The sequence below is a fragment of the Podarcis melisellensis genome (assembly GCF_964234715.1).
Source record: "Podarcis melisellensis genome assembly, chromosome: 15".
Taxonomy (NCBI): domain Eukaryota; kingdom Metazoa; phylum Chordata; class Lepidosauria; order Squamata; family Lacertidae; genus Podarcis; species Podarcis melisellensis.
This window is the reverse complement of record NC_138532.1, coordinates 10923000-10940655: the sequence shown is the minus strand read 5'-3', so window position 1 is coordinate 10940655 and position 17656 is coordinate 10923000. Positions and strand designations below refer to the sequence as shown.

Sequence of the window (17656 nt, the reverse complement as noted above, 5' to 3'; positions counted from 1 at the left end):
GGACTTTACCTGACTGACACTTTGAAGAGCAGCTGCCCATGAGCTCTGGTTCAAGCCAGACTTCTTCTCTTACCCCCAATATCTCACTTTGAGCTGCTCATGGCTATCTGACACTCTGCTGCCAACATCACCCTGCTGATACCGTGGTCTGTTTTCCTGCCTGAACTCAGGTCCTGAAGAAGCTTCTAGTGCAGAGCTTTCCAAACTGTGTTTCCTGACATATTAGCATGCTAGCTGCAGTGTGTAGGTGTGTCACCCAAAGTTCCTGGCTCTCTTCTCTGGGATGGAAAGGGGCTAGCTTTGTTAGATCAATCCATCAACTCCTGATGGATGATTTAGAAAGGATTGAGTCTGGCATCACTTTTGCTGTGTATGTGTGTGTGTGCCAGTGTCTATACTCAGCAGAGTTACATCTCAGCGCAGCTCCTTCCTTGGAAGCGTCTTTGGGGCTGAAGGTACACACAGTAGGCAATAAACACTCATGGACACTGTTAAGTTGTGAGTGAACATATCAGATGACACAGCGATTCTTCAAACAGCTCTTGTTTATTCACAGGCCAGGACAGAACTGAACTGAAGGGCTCAGTCAGCCTGCTTATATAGAGTTCCAGTACCACGTTACTGTAACAACTTTCTAAAACTATCCAATCACTGAACGTCACTTTCGATCCTTCATTTGCATAACTATCTACAGTATCTCCCTGCTGGTCCAGGGTGAGAACTTGAGTACATAACAGACACCATTAAGATTCAGTCAAGTGTAGAAGTTTACTTGACAGGTATAAAAGCATATTGGTAGCAACTATATACAGACATTCACCACTGCTGTGGTCAAGGCATGCTTAGAGTCCAGCAAGAGTCCAAGGCTCTCTCTGTCTCTGCAAAGACTCACAACAAGTTAGGCAAAACCGTTGTTATCATTAATTCCTTCGCACTGTGCATGTCCAAAGAACCCACAGAAAATGTCCCTGCATAGACAGAACAACCACAGCCTTCTGCTTCTTGAAACTTCTCCTCTTTCTGGAACAAATTATTCTCTTGCACACACAGAGAATACCCAACAAGCTTAACCTCCAGCTTGCTTGTACAACTGAATTACTGTATCTCAAAACGATGCATGCATGTCTAAAAAGTGCGTCACCAACATGAAAAGGTTGAAACGCTCTGTTCTCATGGCTAATCTGCAGGTCAGAGATGGGGAAACCGGTGGCCTCTCAGTGTTGTTGGACACCAACTCCCATCATATGTATTCTGTGTTTCAATGTTGTGTTTTGATGTTTTGACCCTGTGGTTGTCTGATAAATTGTGGTGTACAAATTTAATAAATAATCATAACCCCTGAGCATTGGCCATGTTGAAGGCCAGCGGAACCTCGAGGGTCACACAGGTCCCATGGCCTTGCGCAACCCTGACAGGTCTCTCCTTACATTGACGCATCGTCCGCTCTTCCAGACCCCTCGCCCTCCGCTCTCTAAAGATCTCCTGGCTGCACTTTCAGAGGATGCCTGGCACTCCCTGGCAGGATGCTCCCTGGCAGTCCAGGGAGAGACTGGACTGCGCCTTTAAGGGGCAGGAGCGCGCTGCGGCCAGCCTACTAGAAGGAGGAGGCGGCTGCTGGTAGCGGTGCTATGTCTGCGCTCTTTGAGCCGGGGTCTCACTTTGGCGTCCTCGCAGCGCTTGCCGGGGCGGCCATGTGGGTGTACGCGCTCGTGGGCGCGCTCCTCCTCCTGGGCATTTGGAGAGCTCTGGGCACCCGCAGCGCCTCTTCCAACCCTTTCCGGGCAGATTCCAGGCGGCCGCCCGCGCCTCTGGTGACCGACAAAGATGCGCGCAGAAAGGTCCTCAAGCAAGGTAGCCACCGGCCAGCCCCAGCTAGCCAGCCCCGGCGGGGGGCGCTGCCAGGCTGGCAAAGGGAGCTGCTGGGTGGGGGGGATCAAGTGGCGCGTGAAAAATGCCCAGTGGTGGCAGAGCGAAGGGATCAATGCATTCCTAGGAATGTTTGCTGCGGATTAAGGCGCTGTTCCGTGGGGCTCCCGGGCTGGCTAGAGCGCACGGGGCTGGAGCCTTAAAAGGTTTTCTTCTCCCTCCCTTTGTTGCTTTGCGCGCTGTTTAGTTCAGAGCTTAGCGGGCTGTCGAGCTTAGTATAGATGGTTATCTCGTGTTTTGCTTGCCAAAGTCCCCAAATTCTGCCTCTTTGGTATTTTCAGTTTAAAAACATGCAATGGGAAAGAGCCACTTCTGTTGGAGACCCTGCCAATCAAAGTTGCCAGTGCCAGTACTAGATGGGAAATAGGCTAACTTAGGAATCTTCTTTTTGTTGCCTTAGCACTGCAAGTTACACAGTTTTTTCACCAAGCAGCTTTCCGTGGTTCTCCGCTCCCCATTTTTATCCTCGCAACAACGTGAGGCAGGCTGCTGTTGAGAGACGATGACTGGCCCAAAGTCACCCCCTTTAAAAACTAACTTGTTAAAATCTTCCTGGTTTTGCTCTGTCTGCTAACACTTGTACCTCGGACTCAGTTGAGCCCTAAATAAATCGAACCCTGCTAGGTGGGAATAATTACATTTCAGCTGTGTTATGAAGGAGACTGCCTTAGATATTCTTTTCTTGACAAAATGGTGAATTTCAGGTTAGGAGCTTGCAGTATGTAATTGCAAAAATATGTATTAACATCGGTATCTAATTTCACACTTGCATTAGAGTCTTGTAATAGAAAATTCATTTTATACTGAATATTGTATATTACATAGATGTATATAAAGTGATTACTTTTCCATCTAACGGAGGTTTAATTCAGCCAGCACTGAGCCCTTTGAATGGAAGAGAGAGCTTTAGCCCTATGCAAACTTTCCTGGGAGTTGATACCATTGAATACTGCGTAAGTATGTATGGGATGCTGTTGTACGGCACATGTTTAACTTTCCAGCTGGGATCAGTTGGGGTGTTAAAATGCTTAGCTTCAATTGGCTTGTCCCATTGGAGTTCAGTTTGCTTTTGAGCAGGTCTTTTATAGGCTGTTAACTTCAGCCCTCTTTCTTTCTTTGATAACTTTTTAATTTTGGCTGGAGAGCTTTCTGGTCTCCATCATTTTGCTAAAACTAGTCTTGTTGCTGTTATTATTTTTTAATGACATTGAGACTGTAATTTGAAATGCAGTCCCTGATGTCATCTAGCCAAGACTGTAAAAGAGCTAAACATGATCTTGTGCATATTATGTCTCTGGTAGCTTCCACAGTCATTTCCTAGAACATCGTTGCCTCTCAGTCAGGGGTCCAATACAGACAGCCCCTTTTCCCTCTGGCAAAAGTGTGAGTTGGAAAGAGCGAAGCAAAAGAGGGAAGCACAAAAATAACCCACTTTGTGCATTCCCCCAACATGTGGGAGGATCGCCCTTGCCAGCCACATCCCCGATGGCTGTCTGCTTAGGGAACTTGAGGGCAGACCCTATGATATACAAACATAGACCTCCTTCACACAAAGGGGGGGGGGCTGATTGACTTAGCATCAGTGGCATAGCGTGTGTTGGTAGCACCCGGGGCAAGGCAAGGATTGTGTGCCCCCTAACCTCTTTGCCGACATTGCACAGAAGGCAACAGGTGAATTTCGCAGCATCCTTGTGGTGCCCTTCATGGAGGTCACTGTGTTCACCCTCTCAGCTAAGCGAGCTCCCAGCGGGAGCGGCAGCTGGCTTTCCTTGGCGGGGTTGGTGGCGTCCCAGCAGTGCTGGAGCCACAGCCACAGCTGACCTAGGAGGATTGTGGCAGAGAGCAGGCTGAGGCACCAAATGCAGTCCTTCCCTGGCTGCCTCACCTTGGCTGCGCAGCACAAGGTCAGCTGCTGGCGGGTCCCAGGCAAGTGTGTGGCTCTCCTCTCCCCTCCCCTTGCTCAAAGACACACACCAGGAGGGAGGCCCCGGGGAAGGACCGGCGCAGGCCAGGAAAAGTCTGGGCTCCAGCTGGCAGGAGTTCCACCCAGGGGCAGGCATCTGTTTGCTGTGAGGAGAAGGAGGTACCGCCACAGCCACGAAGATACAGCCCAGGCTCTGCTCACCTCCCCATGGCTCCAGAAGACATCAGCCATGCAGCCTTGACAAGGGAGCGTGTCATGGGGATATTCTGTGCCTAGTGCCACGGCCCCCCATGCCCCCATGCTACGCCACTGCTTAGGATTGCCCCTCGCATGAAGGAGGTGTACATTGTCTTTACATTTATACACATGCAGGAACCCCTCTCATGTTTATCCAACACCACTGCCAGCAGGGGGGTGGGTGTGTGCCTGGCAATTGCATGAGCAGCGGGGTATGGCTATCCTGCCCAGAACCCTCTTACCACTGGGTGAACACATGAGGGAGAACACACAGGTACCCCGCCCAGTATCCATAAGTACAGTGGAGAAAATCAGATTGGATTCATTTCATTTCCTTTGAATATTAACAAAACACAGGTACTTCATCTCTTCTGTTCTTTAATGTGTTTGTTGGATTGGAGAACTGAACATTCTAGGGATTCTATTAAGGAGACTTGGATTTCAGTTCTTATAGTGATGGATTTTCTTGATGGGCTTTGAACAATATGGTAGATCAGCCCCGCTACAAAACGATGCTGATCTACCTCGCAGAGTTGCTGCAAAGGCAAATGGGATAACACCGTAAGACCAGCACGTCCAACAGGTAGATCGTGATCAAGCGGTAGATCACTGGACATCTGTGGTAGATCACTGGTAGATCACTGGCTCCCCCCCCCAAAGAAGCTCAACAAGTATGGCTTCCCTAAAAAAAGCTCAACATTTTAACCCTGTAGCCCGGAGTAGATCACAGTCTCTTGGGAGCTGGCCACCCCTATCCTAAGACAATTGATGTGCTATAAGATTTGGTGAATGCTAGAAGCCAAGTCTACCATTTCATCTGCCATGTGTTGGGGGGTAGTTGACCCTTTATTTAAAGGTGGATTTAGAACCTTCTTCTGTGGAGTGTTATCAATGCAGTGGTACCTTGGTTCTTGAACCTAATCCATTCCAGAAGTCCGTTTGACTCCCGAAACTGTTCAAAAAAACAAGGCACGGCTTCTGATTGGCTGCAGGAGCTTCCTGCACTCACGCAGAAGCCATGTTGGGCATTCGGCTTCCAAAAAATGTTCAAAAACCGGAACGCTTACCTCCGAATTTTGGGCGTTCGGGAGCCAATTTGTTCGTCAACTAAGCTGTTCAAGAACCAAGGTATGACTGTGCATGTTCTTTAGTCTGCATTCTGTCCATCCTCATCTGAGTGTTTTAGAACCCTGCTCAAGGAAATCTCCTACCAGCTGTCCCTTAAAGCTGACTATACCACCTTTATGACAATGGCTGCAAAATTCTTTGCCAAAGAGCGGCCTGGCCACCATTCTAGCCTGGGAAGAATGAGGAAGGAAAACCCTTCATTTGATAAAATGTGATTGAATTAACTTCACCTAGTGCCTTGGAAAATAGACCATGTTGCACTGCAGGTAGTTGTCACTCCCTGCTTCCTCTCAGCTGTTCCTCCAGATTAAATGCAAACCCACATTTATCTAACAAAACGTGTGTAACCATTTGATTGTAAGAGAACCTTTAAACAGACTACAAAAAAATTAAAATTCTCAAAAAAAACCCAAAGACCAGGAATTTGAAAACATTCAAAAGTTGATTAAAATCAACAGTGTCTGAAAAGAGAATAAAGCACAGGTAACTTCTACGTGCTCCGGTAGGCTTGCCTAAACAAAAAGTGTTTTAAACAGGTACCAAAAATAATACAGCTAAGGTTCCTGCCGGATGTCAATAGGGAAGGAGTTCCAAAGTGTTGGTGCTGCCCCTTTAAAAGACTGATTTCTTAAATTTAGGAAACATTAAAATCACAGTAGGTGAAATATAAAACCTGTGACGTAAAGATTTAGTGAAATAAACTGCAGAGAGATATGGGGTCTGAGATGGAGGGAAGTCAATTATTGTTTTAAAGTAGATTCGTCTGTAAATTGTTATGTGTGTTAGTTTTTGGTCTTTTCTTTTTTGGTGTTTTCTTTTTTGTTTGTGTGTTGTTATGTTTGTATCACTAATGTTTTATGTCTTTTTTTGTGTAGTGAAGAATTCAATAAAAAGATATTTAAAAAATAAATAAATAAAAATAAAAGACTGATTTCTTATAGGTGCAGAATGAGTATTATGTGGCAGTGGTAGCAGTGCCAGTTCTACAGATTAATATATTTTATTTAACTAAAGTTTTATATGGCTCAGACAGTTGTAAAGAGAATGCCACTAGAAACCCTCAAGAGAGTGTCTAAAGGCTGATCCATATGCAACTATATGCGGCAGCTAGACAGGTAACTGGGAGTGGCCTCCAGGACCATATAACACTGGTCCTGAGAGATCTACATTGGCTCCCAGTACGTTTCTGAGCACAATTTGTTGGTGCTGACCTTTAAAGCCCCAAATGGCCTCAGTCCAGTATACCTGAAGGAGCGTCTCCGCCCCCATCGTTCAGCCCGGACACTGAGGTCCAGCAACGAGGGCCTTCTGGTGGTTCCCTCACTGCGAGAAGTGAGGTTACAGGGAACCAGGCAGAGGGCCTTCTTGGTAGTGGCACCTGCCCTGTGGAACGCCCTCCCATCAGGTGTCACGGAAATAAACAACTATCTGACTTTTAGGCAGCCCTGTTTAGGGAAGTTTTTAATGTTATAAGTTTTATCGCATTTTTTATATTTTGTTGGAGGCCTCCCAGAGTGGCTGGGGAAACTCAACCAGATGGTGGGGTATAAAGAATAAATTATTATTATTATTATTATTATTATTACACTAATTTTTGGGCGGCCTAGTGCCAATCAGGACCCTGGCATGGGGGGCAAACAATTGCAGTGCCAAACAAGATCAACTGAATTCCCACTATTGCATTGGGAAGGAAACTCCCATTGGAATGAATGGAAGTGGGGTGGTTGTTGTTGTTTGCCTTGTGAAAATAGAACACACAGGGAATCTGAGGCTGCAGCAGAGCAAAGGGCTAAATCCTCCTCCCCATACCAGGGTACCAATTTGGGGGGCTGTACCTGCAGTTCATTCACAGAATTGCATGAATGGCATTTCATCTTGTTTGATCCTAACAGGCCAGCAGTGAGGGGGTCTACTTATTAAAATGAACTAGACTTGGGCAAGGGCGCTAGAGTGCTCAGATGCGTATGCACAATTCAGTCGCACAGCACAGAATTCCCAGTGGGTTGTACCCCTGATATATATATATCTCCTAAGCTACAAATGGTTACCTCCAAACACATCTGATAAAATAACACTTCTGTGTCTCCACACACCAAAATTCCATAATTTATCCTAAGCAAATTGCAGTTGCTGGTAGCTGGTGTGTGTGTGTGTGTGTGTGTTGTTGGTGTTGTTGTTGTTGTTGTTGTGTATCTCAATCTTCTCTGTTGTGGCGGATCTGAGACTTCCTACACACAATCTAATTTTGGCTGTGATGTGGTACAAATTAGGATAACCAGCGGGAAGAGGCGAGTGGGAGAGGTAGGTCGAGGATTATAGCAACAGGATTACTTTGGAGGTTGGGGGGTCAGGGAGAATGGTGTTTGGAACAGGGCAGGGATAATACATGCCAGATTATGTGGCTTTTACGTTCTTATGCTATAGCCTAATAGCTAGCCCGGCTACATGATACCATAGGAAGATGCTCATGTCTTCTGTCCCCGTCTCCCAGTCTTTTCCAGGGACAAGGTTCCTGACGGCCTAGATGCTGTTGTCATTGGAAGCGGCTATGGGGGCCTGGCGGTGGCCGTGATGCTCTCTAAAGCTGGGAAGCGTGTGCTGGTCTTGGAGCAGCATGGGAAGGCAGGGGGCTGCTGCCATACCTTCAACGAGAAAGGTTTCGAGTTTGACGTAGGTAAGGTGATCCACACAATCAGGGAGTGGGCCTGAGCAGTTACAACTACATACATGCAGCAGTGGAGCAAACCGATTGGGCGCCTGTGCCATGTGCCCGGGGCGGGGCCAGCCGCCCACGGGGGCAGCATGGGGCCTCCGAGGAGTCTGCCTTCCTCCTTCCACTCACCAACCCTACAGCTGAGGGGGAGGCAGCGGGTGGACTGTTTGGGGCAGCGCGGAGCCTGTGGGCGCCCAAGCCACTGCGTCACTCCCAGGAGAGATGTGTGGCTCGGGCATGCTGCAGGCCTCATGGTGAGTGCCGCCTGACATTTTGTCACCCCCCTCAGTGGTGACACCTGGGGCGAACCACCCCCACCCACCCCCTTGCTATGCCGCTGCATACATATAGGGATGTTGGATAACTCTCGCAGAAATTGCCAGTCTTGGCTTATTCATTTCCTATCCAGAAAGGAATTGATTCCAGCAAATACCATCTGCTGCAGTTCGACTCCTGACAAAACTACATGTCTCTCGCTGTCTGCTACACATGGACACAATTATGTCATCGCTACATTGTCCCCCATCCTTCATTTAGTCTTCATATTCCAAGATGGCAGCGCTGCGGCTCTGAGCTCCCAATACTTCACCTACTCACGCACAAAACTGGTGATGAGTCACACCCTGGCCGGCACTTTCTTGATCTCCTGCCCTCAGGCAAAAGATATAGAAGCATGATTAGTCACACCGACAGCTTCTATCCATGGGCTGTTAGGCTGCTGAATGGAAAGATAACAGCAGACTAAGAGAGCTGAGTGGGGGGTGCTTGTGTAATCTCACTGTATACAAGTTGTACAAGTGACAATAAAGTATTTCAATTTAAACGCAAAGGAAGCAGAACGCAAATTACCAGGGTGGAGTCATCAATTATGCAGTGTTGTGTATCACTTGTGGACTGAAATCAGTTGCTTGTTCCACCACCCACCCGACTCCCCAAGCAGGCCAACCGTGAAAGATGCACAGCACACACACCTAATCTCTTTCGTTATCACTTTTCCATTATGACACTTGACCCATTGCCTTCCAGGAATCCATTACATTGGGCAGATGCAGGAGAACTCTATCCTACGTGTGATGATTGATCAACTCACGGACGGGCAGCTCCAATGGGCCCAGATGGACTCTCCCTTTGATACCGTCATCCTGGGAGATCTTGACAGCTGCAAGAAGTATTACCTATACAGTGGGGAGAAGGAATATGTCAAAGGCCTAAAGAAGCAATTTCCTGGTGAAGAAGCTAATATTGACAGATTTGTGACGCTTGTCAAGGTAACCATTTTTTTCATTGCACCTTGGTGAAAGACCTTTGATTTTGTATTATGGCTGCACAGTCTTAAACCCATTTGTTAGATTAACTGATATTTTTGACACTTTTGAAATGCAATCTAGAATGCAATCTAGCCTTGAAGTAAGCTCCATTGATCTCAGCAGAGCTTACTTCTGAGTAGGTATTCAAAGGATTTGCCGTAGGTGAACTAAAAAGGTGCCCTGGTTCATCAGACCGGGGATATTTTTTTAACTACAAGTGCATATACAAATTGCAGAAAGCAAGCAGCATTTTAAAAGGCAATCCCTCTTCTCTCCAACACAAGAGAAGCAGCCCGCTTCTGTTGCCTGCTTTGCCGTATATGTTCACCATCTAAGAACAAAGGACTATTCCTTGCTTTAAAAATGTCTTTACCTACCTGCAAGGTTATGCAAACTCAACAGATTAAGCAACTAAAACATATAGGGTCAGCTTAAATTTCTTCAACAGCACTGCAGCCTTATATTTTTTTATTGTGGGTGCTATGGTGGCTGCCGAGATCCCCAGATGTTTTGGGTGAGTGTGAAATTTGAGGACATATTCTGGGAGGGTCATCACAAAATGACCATCGGAGGGTATTGCCTGCCACAGAGAACAAGCTATGTGACTTGGGATCTCAAATACCTTCTTGACTGTGATGATCCCGGGACAGTGCTGAAGTCAGTTTTGCTTTCTCAGCTGAATCTACCTCACAAAATGTGTAACTTTAAATAACGCATATATTTACCAAGGTTATCAAAAGGGCCTTTACCAGCTGCAGCAAAAAGGAAGCAGCCTTGGTCCCAATGTAGAGGCTTCTAAATCCTGGAGCACTAATAATAATAATAATAATAATAATAATAATAATAATAATAATTTTACTCCTTGTACCCCACGCATCCATAGTTTGGCTGGTTCTGAATATCCACCGTGCTTTCTGAACAAAGGAAGTTTCCTTCTTGGTCCCTCTAGTCAAGTATAAAAAATTCTCCAGGATCTTGGGGGCGGGGGTCAGTCTTTCCAACCACTTGCTAGCTGATCCACTTGCTAGCTGCATAGCATGCGCTCTTCCGCTCAGCCGTGGCTGTGCTTCTGTTTTGCCAAATGCTCTACAACCGCTTCTATCTTCCTAGCGAATGCCGAAGTCCTCAGTTCTTGTGCTTGTAACTGCTGAGGTCTCGTGCTGCGTCTTTCAGGTGTGCATTAAACGTCATCTCTTTTCTCTCTTCCCACCTCCCCGCCCTGCTTTCCCGCCCTCCCGCAGAGAGTCGCCAAAGGGAGCGCCCACATGGCAATTCTGAAAATGCTCCCGATGCCCTTGGTTTGGTTTCTTCACTGCACCGGCTTGCTGGCTTTGATCTCCCCTTTCTTTAGGATGATATCCAAAACTCTGTCGGAAGTGGCGGCTGAGTTCACGACAAATGCAGACCTGAGAGCAGTGTTCACTTATATCTTCCCTACCTATGGTAGGTGATGCTGTCCCCTGCTGCCTCAAAGGCATGTGCATCGTAACCCCTTTGCCCCTTTTAAGGGGGCTGAAACTTGTAACTGTGGGTGGAACTAGACAATGCTAGACAAGTATATCAACGTGGCTGCCATTGAAAGTGGTGGCCCTTAGTCTCTTTTTACCCTGGTATCATACAGTAAATATCAAAAGTGAGACATGTCATTGTGTTTAATTTCCCTGTGCCTACGAGTGGCCACAAATGAAGTGTGATGGAAGTGGAGAAGCTCAGCAGGGTAGCATCCTGCTTTTAATTTTTCTTTTCACACTGAAAGCTGAGGGCAAGTTCTGGGCCAAGTGTTAGTTGAAACCAGGTTTTCTTGTTCCATAGAAACCCGGAAACTGTTTTAATCTCTGCTTAGTCAGACTATCCATTTTCTATAGGAGCCTTTTGAAATGTGAGTGTATTTCAGATATATATATATATATATATATATATATATATATATATAGCAAATGGTTAGCAAGCTGATGAGGGGGCGGGAGACAGGTAAACATGTTGGATCAATGCTCTTTGTCAGCTTAATAAACTGACTTCGTATATCTGAACCACCCCTCAAACAGAATGTGCCAGAAAACTTCAGCAAAAGAAATAAAAGCCGAGGCAAATAGAAATGTTCCTGACTGGCCTGAGAGTGGCATCAGAATAGGTACCGGGTGAGCCTCTTTAGGAAGAGCATTCCTATAAGCAGGGGCCACAACCAAAAAGGCCTCCATCCTGTTCCCATTTGCCTAACTTCAGATGATAGGAGGGGGCAAAGGAGAGCCTCATGGGGTGAATGTAATGTTTGGGTAAGGAAGTAAAAAATATCCTCTAAGAAATAAAACAGAGGCAGCTCTTATGCAGACACCACCAGCCCTAAGGCCACAAATGACTATCTTTGATTAGACATGGCATTATATATTTCATGGTGCACTGTGAGCTAATATTTTAATGGACTTAATTTCCAAGCTGACTTACATGGAGTGTGTAGACTTGGACCATTCCTGTGTAGACCTTGCTTGGATAGGACTTCAAGAGGTAGGGGTGGGTGTGCTAAACCACAATTACGGTTTCAGCTTTCTGATTTAATAATCCTTGTTCTGTGTCTTACAGGAGTCATTCCGGAGAAGTCAAGCTTCCCTTTGCACGCCATCCTTGTCGATCATTTCTTGGAAGGTGCCTGGTACCCTCAGGGAGGGTCCAGTGAAATCGCATTTCACTCCATCCCCATCATTGAACGCGCCGGAGGGGCTGTCCTCACCAAAGCACCTGTGCAGAGCATCTTGGTGAACTCGCAAGGAAAAGCCTGTGGTGAGCCCTTTCTCAGAGCTGTTTTAGTATAGCAGCTGAGAGTCTGGATTTCAGATTCCATCCTGGTCCCAGTGTAACAGGGGAGAGGATCTTGTGGCCCTCCTGATGGTGCTGGACTCCAGCTCCCATCAGCCCCAGACAGCATGGCTCATGGTCAGAGGGGATGGGAGCTGTAGTCTAACAAATATATGGAAACCACAGGTTTCCGTGCATTATTGTTTCTGCCATGAACTCACCTGGCTAACTCAGGTAACCTTTGCCACATCTCCCCGTCCCCACCTGCAACATGAGGACAATACTGATCTGTATTAGAGGATTGCTGTGCGGATTATAACAAGAAGATCCAGAGTGCTTTGCATTGTGCCTTAAGCATCCCGTGTAGCCCAAGGAATTGCTGCATGGATGGGGAAGAAATGGGAAGCCAAAGGACTTATGTACAACCCCTTGATCACGCTGCTTTAATTTATAAACCGAGAGATTCTGGGGCTCTTACCCTTATTTGCTTTTCCATGCAAGAGCTCCCTGTTGTAGGAAGCTGTTTTACTGGTCCATCAAGCTCAGGATTGGCTACATCAGGAGAGGGGGACCACAGGCCTGGGGGCATAAGTACTCTTTTCATCCCCTTGAGTGTTTTTTGTCCAGCAGCTAATGCATGCCTGGATGGAAGGTGCTGTGGTTGTAAAGACTGTGAAGAGAATAATTGGGTGCACTCTCCCTAGGTAAAGGTAAAGGTAAAGGGACCCCTGACCATTAGGTCCAGTCGTGACCGACTCTTGAGTTGTAGCGCTCATCTCGCTTTATTGGCCAAGGGAGCCGCTTACAGTTTCCGGGTCATGTGGCCAGCATGACTAAGCCGCTTCTGGTGAACCAGTGCAGCGCACGGAGACACCGTTTACCTTTCCACCAGAGTGGTACCTATTTATCTACTTGCACTTTGATGTGCTTTCAAACTGCTAGGTTGGCAGGAGCAGGGACCGAGAAATGGGAGCTCACCCCGTCATGGGGATTCAAACCGCCAACCCTCTGATCAGCAAGTCCTAGGCTCTGTGGTTTAACCCACAGCACCACCCTACCTTTGATCAAATCTATGCTTCCAGGTGCCATAAGAAAGCTGCAGAGATAGTGCAGGATAGTGCACACCCCGGAAATGATCTCTTTCAGCTTCTGCTTTCTGGAAGAAGGTACAGGGTTATAAAGACTATGACTAGCCGCCTGAGAAAGTTTCTATTCAAATGCGATTTTGGTTTTAAACGCAGTGTAAGGTAGTCTCTCTGGGGACGCGGGTGGTGCTGTGGGTTAAACCGGTTAAACCGATCGGAAGGTCGGCGGTTCGAATCCTTTAGAGAAGGAATCTCCACATGCTTTTGCTTTCAGCACATTTTCCAGGGTGCATTTAACTTGCAAAAATTAACATCACTCTGCCGTTTGTCTTGCCTGAAATTTAGGTATGTCAGTGAGTCTCTTGTGAAGGACAGGGAAAGAGAGGAGACGCTTGAACCTTCATGTGAACCAAGGCAATAAACAATCCTACCAAATCTCTTCCCACCCACATTAAACTTCATTGAAGGTGTTTAAGCTGCTTACATGCTTAAACCCTCCCTCTTAATTTCACTGAGCCTCTTTTGCCAGTTGAAGGATTGCCTGTAATAGTGATCACCCGCCCCAACCCTTCTTCCTCAGACCATCTGCAAAATGAGAATGATTGTATTGGCATACTTTGCAAGGTTGCTGTAAAAACTAACAGAGACCCTTGGAGGTGCCACCAAAAAGAAACATTAAAAACAAAAACAAAATCTCACCTCCTTACCAGCTTCCAGCTATGAATTGTCATTGGTTGAGTCTTCTCTGTGATCAGCCGGAAAGGATTTCTTCCTGCTCTATGATTAGAGCAATGAAAAAGAAACTTTACCCGGTCTGAACACATTTTGGTCTTATTTTCAGGTGTAAGCGTAAAGAAAGGTCAAGATCTTGTTAACGTCTATGCTCCTGTTGTGATTTCTGATGCTGGCATCTTTAACACCTATGAGCAGCTCCTGCCAAAGGAATTGCGAGGTTTGCCAGGTAAGAGGACACAGGACAATTTGTGCTTCCACTGTGTAGGTGTATGGTGGGTTTGTAGCCATGGGAGGGGGGCAGATTTTACTACTGGGAACACATACGTTTCATGCTAGAGCTCTCTCACTCGCACACAGTCAGGGCCAGATTTAGGTTTCATGAGGCCCTAAGCTACTGGAGGTAATGGGGCCCTATATATGTCCGGCTGTCCTTTGTCAACAACAAATTGTTGCTGTTTTTTTGTGTTGAATATATGCTATATGGTAATTTGTGGACCTAATAGGTATCTAAACCATTTGCACGTAACAAAATATGTAATTTATTAAAGTAATTGTTGAACTGCAATACAATTAAGAAGTAGTATATTAATAGTGAAGTAATAATTAACCTCTAACTGTATGTAGGTTTTATTTTATTTATTGTTTATCTTATATTTTGGAAGTGTACATCCAGTTGTTGTTTTTTTGGGGGGGGTCCTTTACTTTTACCTTTCCCCCAGTGCTCTCCATTGTGAAAGAGGGGGATGGAAAGGCTGAATAGGGCAGGCAGCTTGTAAAACAAGCCTTGCTGTATTTTTGGTTTACCACTCATGGTTTGTTTGAGTGGTAAAGGTACCCTTGACCATTAGGTCCAGTCGTGACCGACTCTGGGGTTGCGGCGCTCATCTCGCTTTACTGGCCGAGGGAGCCGGCATTTGACCCCAGACAGCTTCCAGGTCATTTGGCCAGCATGACTAAGCCACTTCTGGCGAACCAGAGCAGCACACGGAAACGCCGTTTACCTTCCCGCCAGAGCGGTACCTATTTATCTACTTGCACTTTGACGTGCTTTCGAACTGCTAGGTTGGCAGGAGCAGAGACCGAGCAACAGGAGCTCACCCCGTCGCGGGGATTCGAACCGCCGACCTTCCAATCGGTAAGCCCTAGGCTCTGTGGTTTAACCCACAGCATGACAAATCATGCTATGCATGTGTGTAGAGTCCTGAAAGAGTCCTGGAAAACTGCCCAGAGTTCCTTTCAGTGCAATCCAAACCAGTCTTCAGACCTAGCTGTGTCTTAGCCAATTTCGTGCTGTTTTTGCCCACGACAAATTTTACTCGGATATGTTCTGTTCCATTATTTCCTCCTTTTTAGTTATCCATCCACAGCATTGAAACAGGAATGTTTCCCCATGTTGATACAGCTAGGAAACATAGGTCCTACAACTTTCACCTGATAGTGCCTAAACTGAAATGGTTATACCAACCTCCTAGAATTCTCTGCAGGTTCCGGGATCTACTGCATATATAACATTTGGCTCTTCAATAGCTAACATTTTGCCATCTCTGTAAGACCTTGGTCCAATTTGGTTACAGTGCGTTCCCTGGGTTGCTCCACCTAGTCTGCTTTGCAGGGCTGTGTGTGTATTCTGTCACCAAAAGTATCCAAAATGCCTAATATATAGCTGAAGACCATAAAAGACGCAGTAATAAAATGACCATGCTATTGCAAGTTGGAATGAAATGGCACTATAGGGTTCCCCTAAAAGACTTCATAGGCCTCCCTTTCCAAGTGCTTGACAAAATTTTAAACACTGTGGGTTTTTAAAGATTTTATTTACCAAAATTTATATATCACTTACTAGAACAAAAGGCTTCTGAGTGCCTTTTGTTCTAGTAAGAGAGTCATTAAATATTCCAACCAAAAAACCCACCAAAACATATATAGTAATTACAAAACATTTCTACTTACTAAAACTACGTACATGCTAAAATTACATGCCTGGTTAGGCTTGCTGAAACCAAAATGGTTTTAGCAGGCTCCTTATAACTTGTTACTAAAAGAGGCAGAGGAACCAGAGACCAAATTGCAAACATGCGCTAGAAGATGATGGAGAAAGCTAGAGAGTTCCAGAAAGACATCTACTTCTGCTTCATTGACTATGCAAAAGCCTTTGACTGTGTCGACCACAGCAAACTATGGCAAGTTCTTAAAGAAATGGGAGTGCCTGACCACCTCATCTGTCTCCTGAGAAATCTCTATGTGAGACAAGAAGCTACAGTTAGAACTGGATATGGAACAACTGATTGGTTCAAAATTGGGAAAGGAGTACAACAAGGCTGTATATTCTCTCCCTGCTTATTTAACTTATATGCAGAATTCATCATGTGAAAGGCTGGGCTGGATGAATCCCAAGATGGAATTAAGATTGCCGGAAGAAATATCAACAACCTCATATATGCAGATGACACAACCTTGATGGCAGAAAGTGAGGAGGAATTAAAGAACCTTTTAATGAGGGTGAAAGAGGAGAGCGCAAAATATGGTCTGAAGCTCAACATCAAAAAAACCCGAAGATCATGGCCACTGGGCCCATCACCTCCGGGCAAATAGAAGAGGAAGAAATGGAGGCAGTGAGAGATTTTACTTTCTTGGGCTCCATGATCACTGCAGATGGTGACAGCAGTCACGAAATTAGAAGATGCCTGCTTCTTGGGAGAAAAGCAATGACAAACCTAGACAGCATCTTAAAAAGCAGAGACATCACCTTGCCAGCTAAGGTCCATATAGTTAAAGCCATGGTTTTCCCAGTAGTGATGTATGGAAGTGAGAGCTGGACCATAAAGAAGACTGATCGCCGAAGAATGGATGCTTTTGGATTATGGTGCTGGAGGAGACTCTTGAGAGTCCCATGGACTGCAAGAAGATCGAACCTCTCCATTCTTAAGGAAATCAGCCCTGAGTGCTCAATGGAAGGACAGATCGTGAAGCTGAGTCTCCAATACTTTGACCACCTCATGAGAAGAGAAGACTCCCTGGAAAAGACCCTGATGTTGGGAAAGATGGAGGGCACAAGGAGAAGGGGACGACAGAGGACAAGATGGTTGGACAGTGTTCTCGAAGCTACCAGCATGAGTTTGAGCAAACTGCGGGAGGCCGTGGAAGACAGGAGTGCCTGGCGTGCTCTGGTCCATGGGGTCACGAAGAGTCGGACATGACTAAACGACTAAACAACAATGGGTGACTACTAATTAATTTAACATCAAACTGAAAATAGTTCAACCTTCAGAGTTGTGACATCCACTATGGAACATGCTGACTTTCTAAAGAACGGTTTTTTATTTGCTGCAAATGGCATTATTGTCAGTATTTAACAAACAAAATACACATTTACTTCAGGGGGGAAACCCTACTGACATTCCTGTTGACTGCAACAGAAAATAAAATGCAAAAATGGCACAAAGGAGTACTAGAATGTTTTGCTTTGGTATGCCTTGGTATGCCAATTTTTTCCTAAGCTTCCCCCCCCCCCCGTTATCTTCTGATTTTAACTATTTTAATCTGCTGCTGTTCAGAAATGTGTTGCAGCCTTTTTAAAAAATAGTATGTTTTAACTGAAAAGTGGGACAGAAGTTCTAGAATGCCATGTTTCTGCTTGTCATATGATCCCCACTATCAGAGGCTATGGGTCAAAGGACTCAAATTATGGGGCCAATCCATAAGGGATAAAGATGTGGTAAACATGAGATGAATTTATGCATTGGCTTTAATAGGATTCAACTTTTCCAAGACTTCCTTTCAGCTCTAATAATACTACGTGTGGTTTTTCTTT

At 45.8% G+C, this 17656-nt stretch overlaps 2 protein-coding genes across 3 annotated transcripts in view; one reads left to right on the top strand and one right to left on the bottom strand.

The window, feature by feature from the left end:
• Positions 1-17656, bottom strand: part of FEZ1 (fasciculation and elongation protein zeta 1) — a 186277-nt gene that overhangs the window by 86090 nt on the left and 82531 nt on the right. The window lies entirely within an intron of this gene.
• RETSAT (retinol saturase) overlaps positions 1602-17656 on the top strand; it is a 32417-nt gene continuing 16362 nt past the window's right edge. For both annotated transcript variants that reach the window (XM_081890962.1, XM_081890961.1), the window contains exons 1-6: positions 1602-1851; positions 7707-7889; positions 8955-9196; positions 10477-10678; positions 11813-12010; positions 13952-14071. In XM_081890962.1, the coding sequence (XP_081747088.1) occupies positions 1629-1851; positions 7707-7889; positions 8955-9196; positions 10477-10678; positions 11813-12010; positions 13952-14071 (1168 nt within the window). In that variant the 5' untranslated portion in view covers positions 1602-1628. The remainder of the gene's footprint in view (positions 1852-7706; positions 7890-8954; positions 9197-10476; positions 10679-11812; positions 12011-13951; positions 14072-17656) is intronic.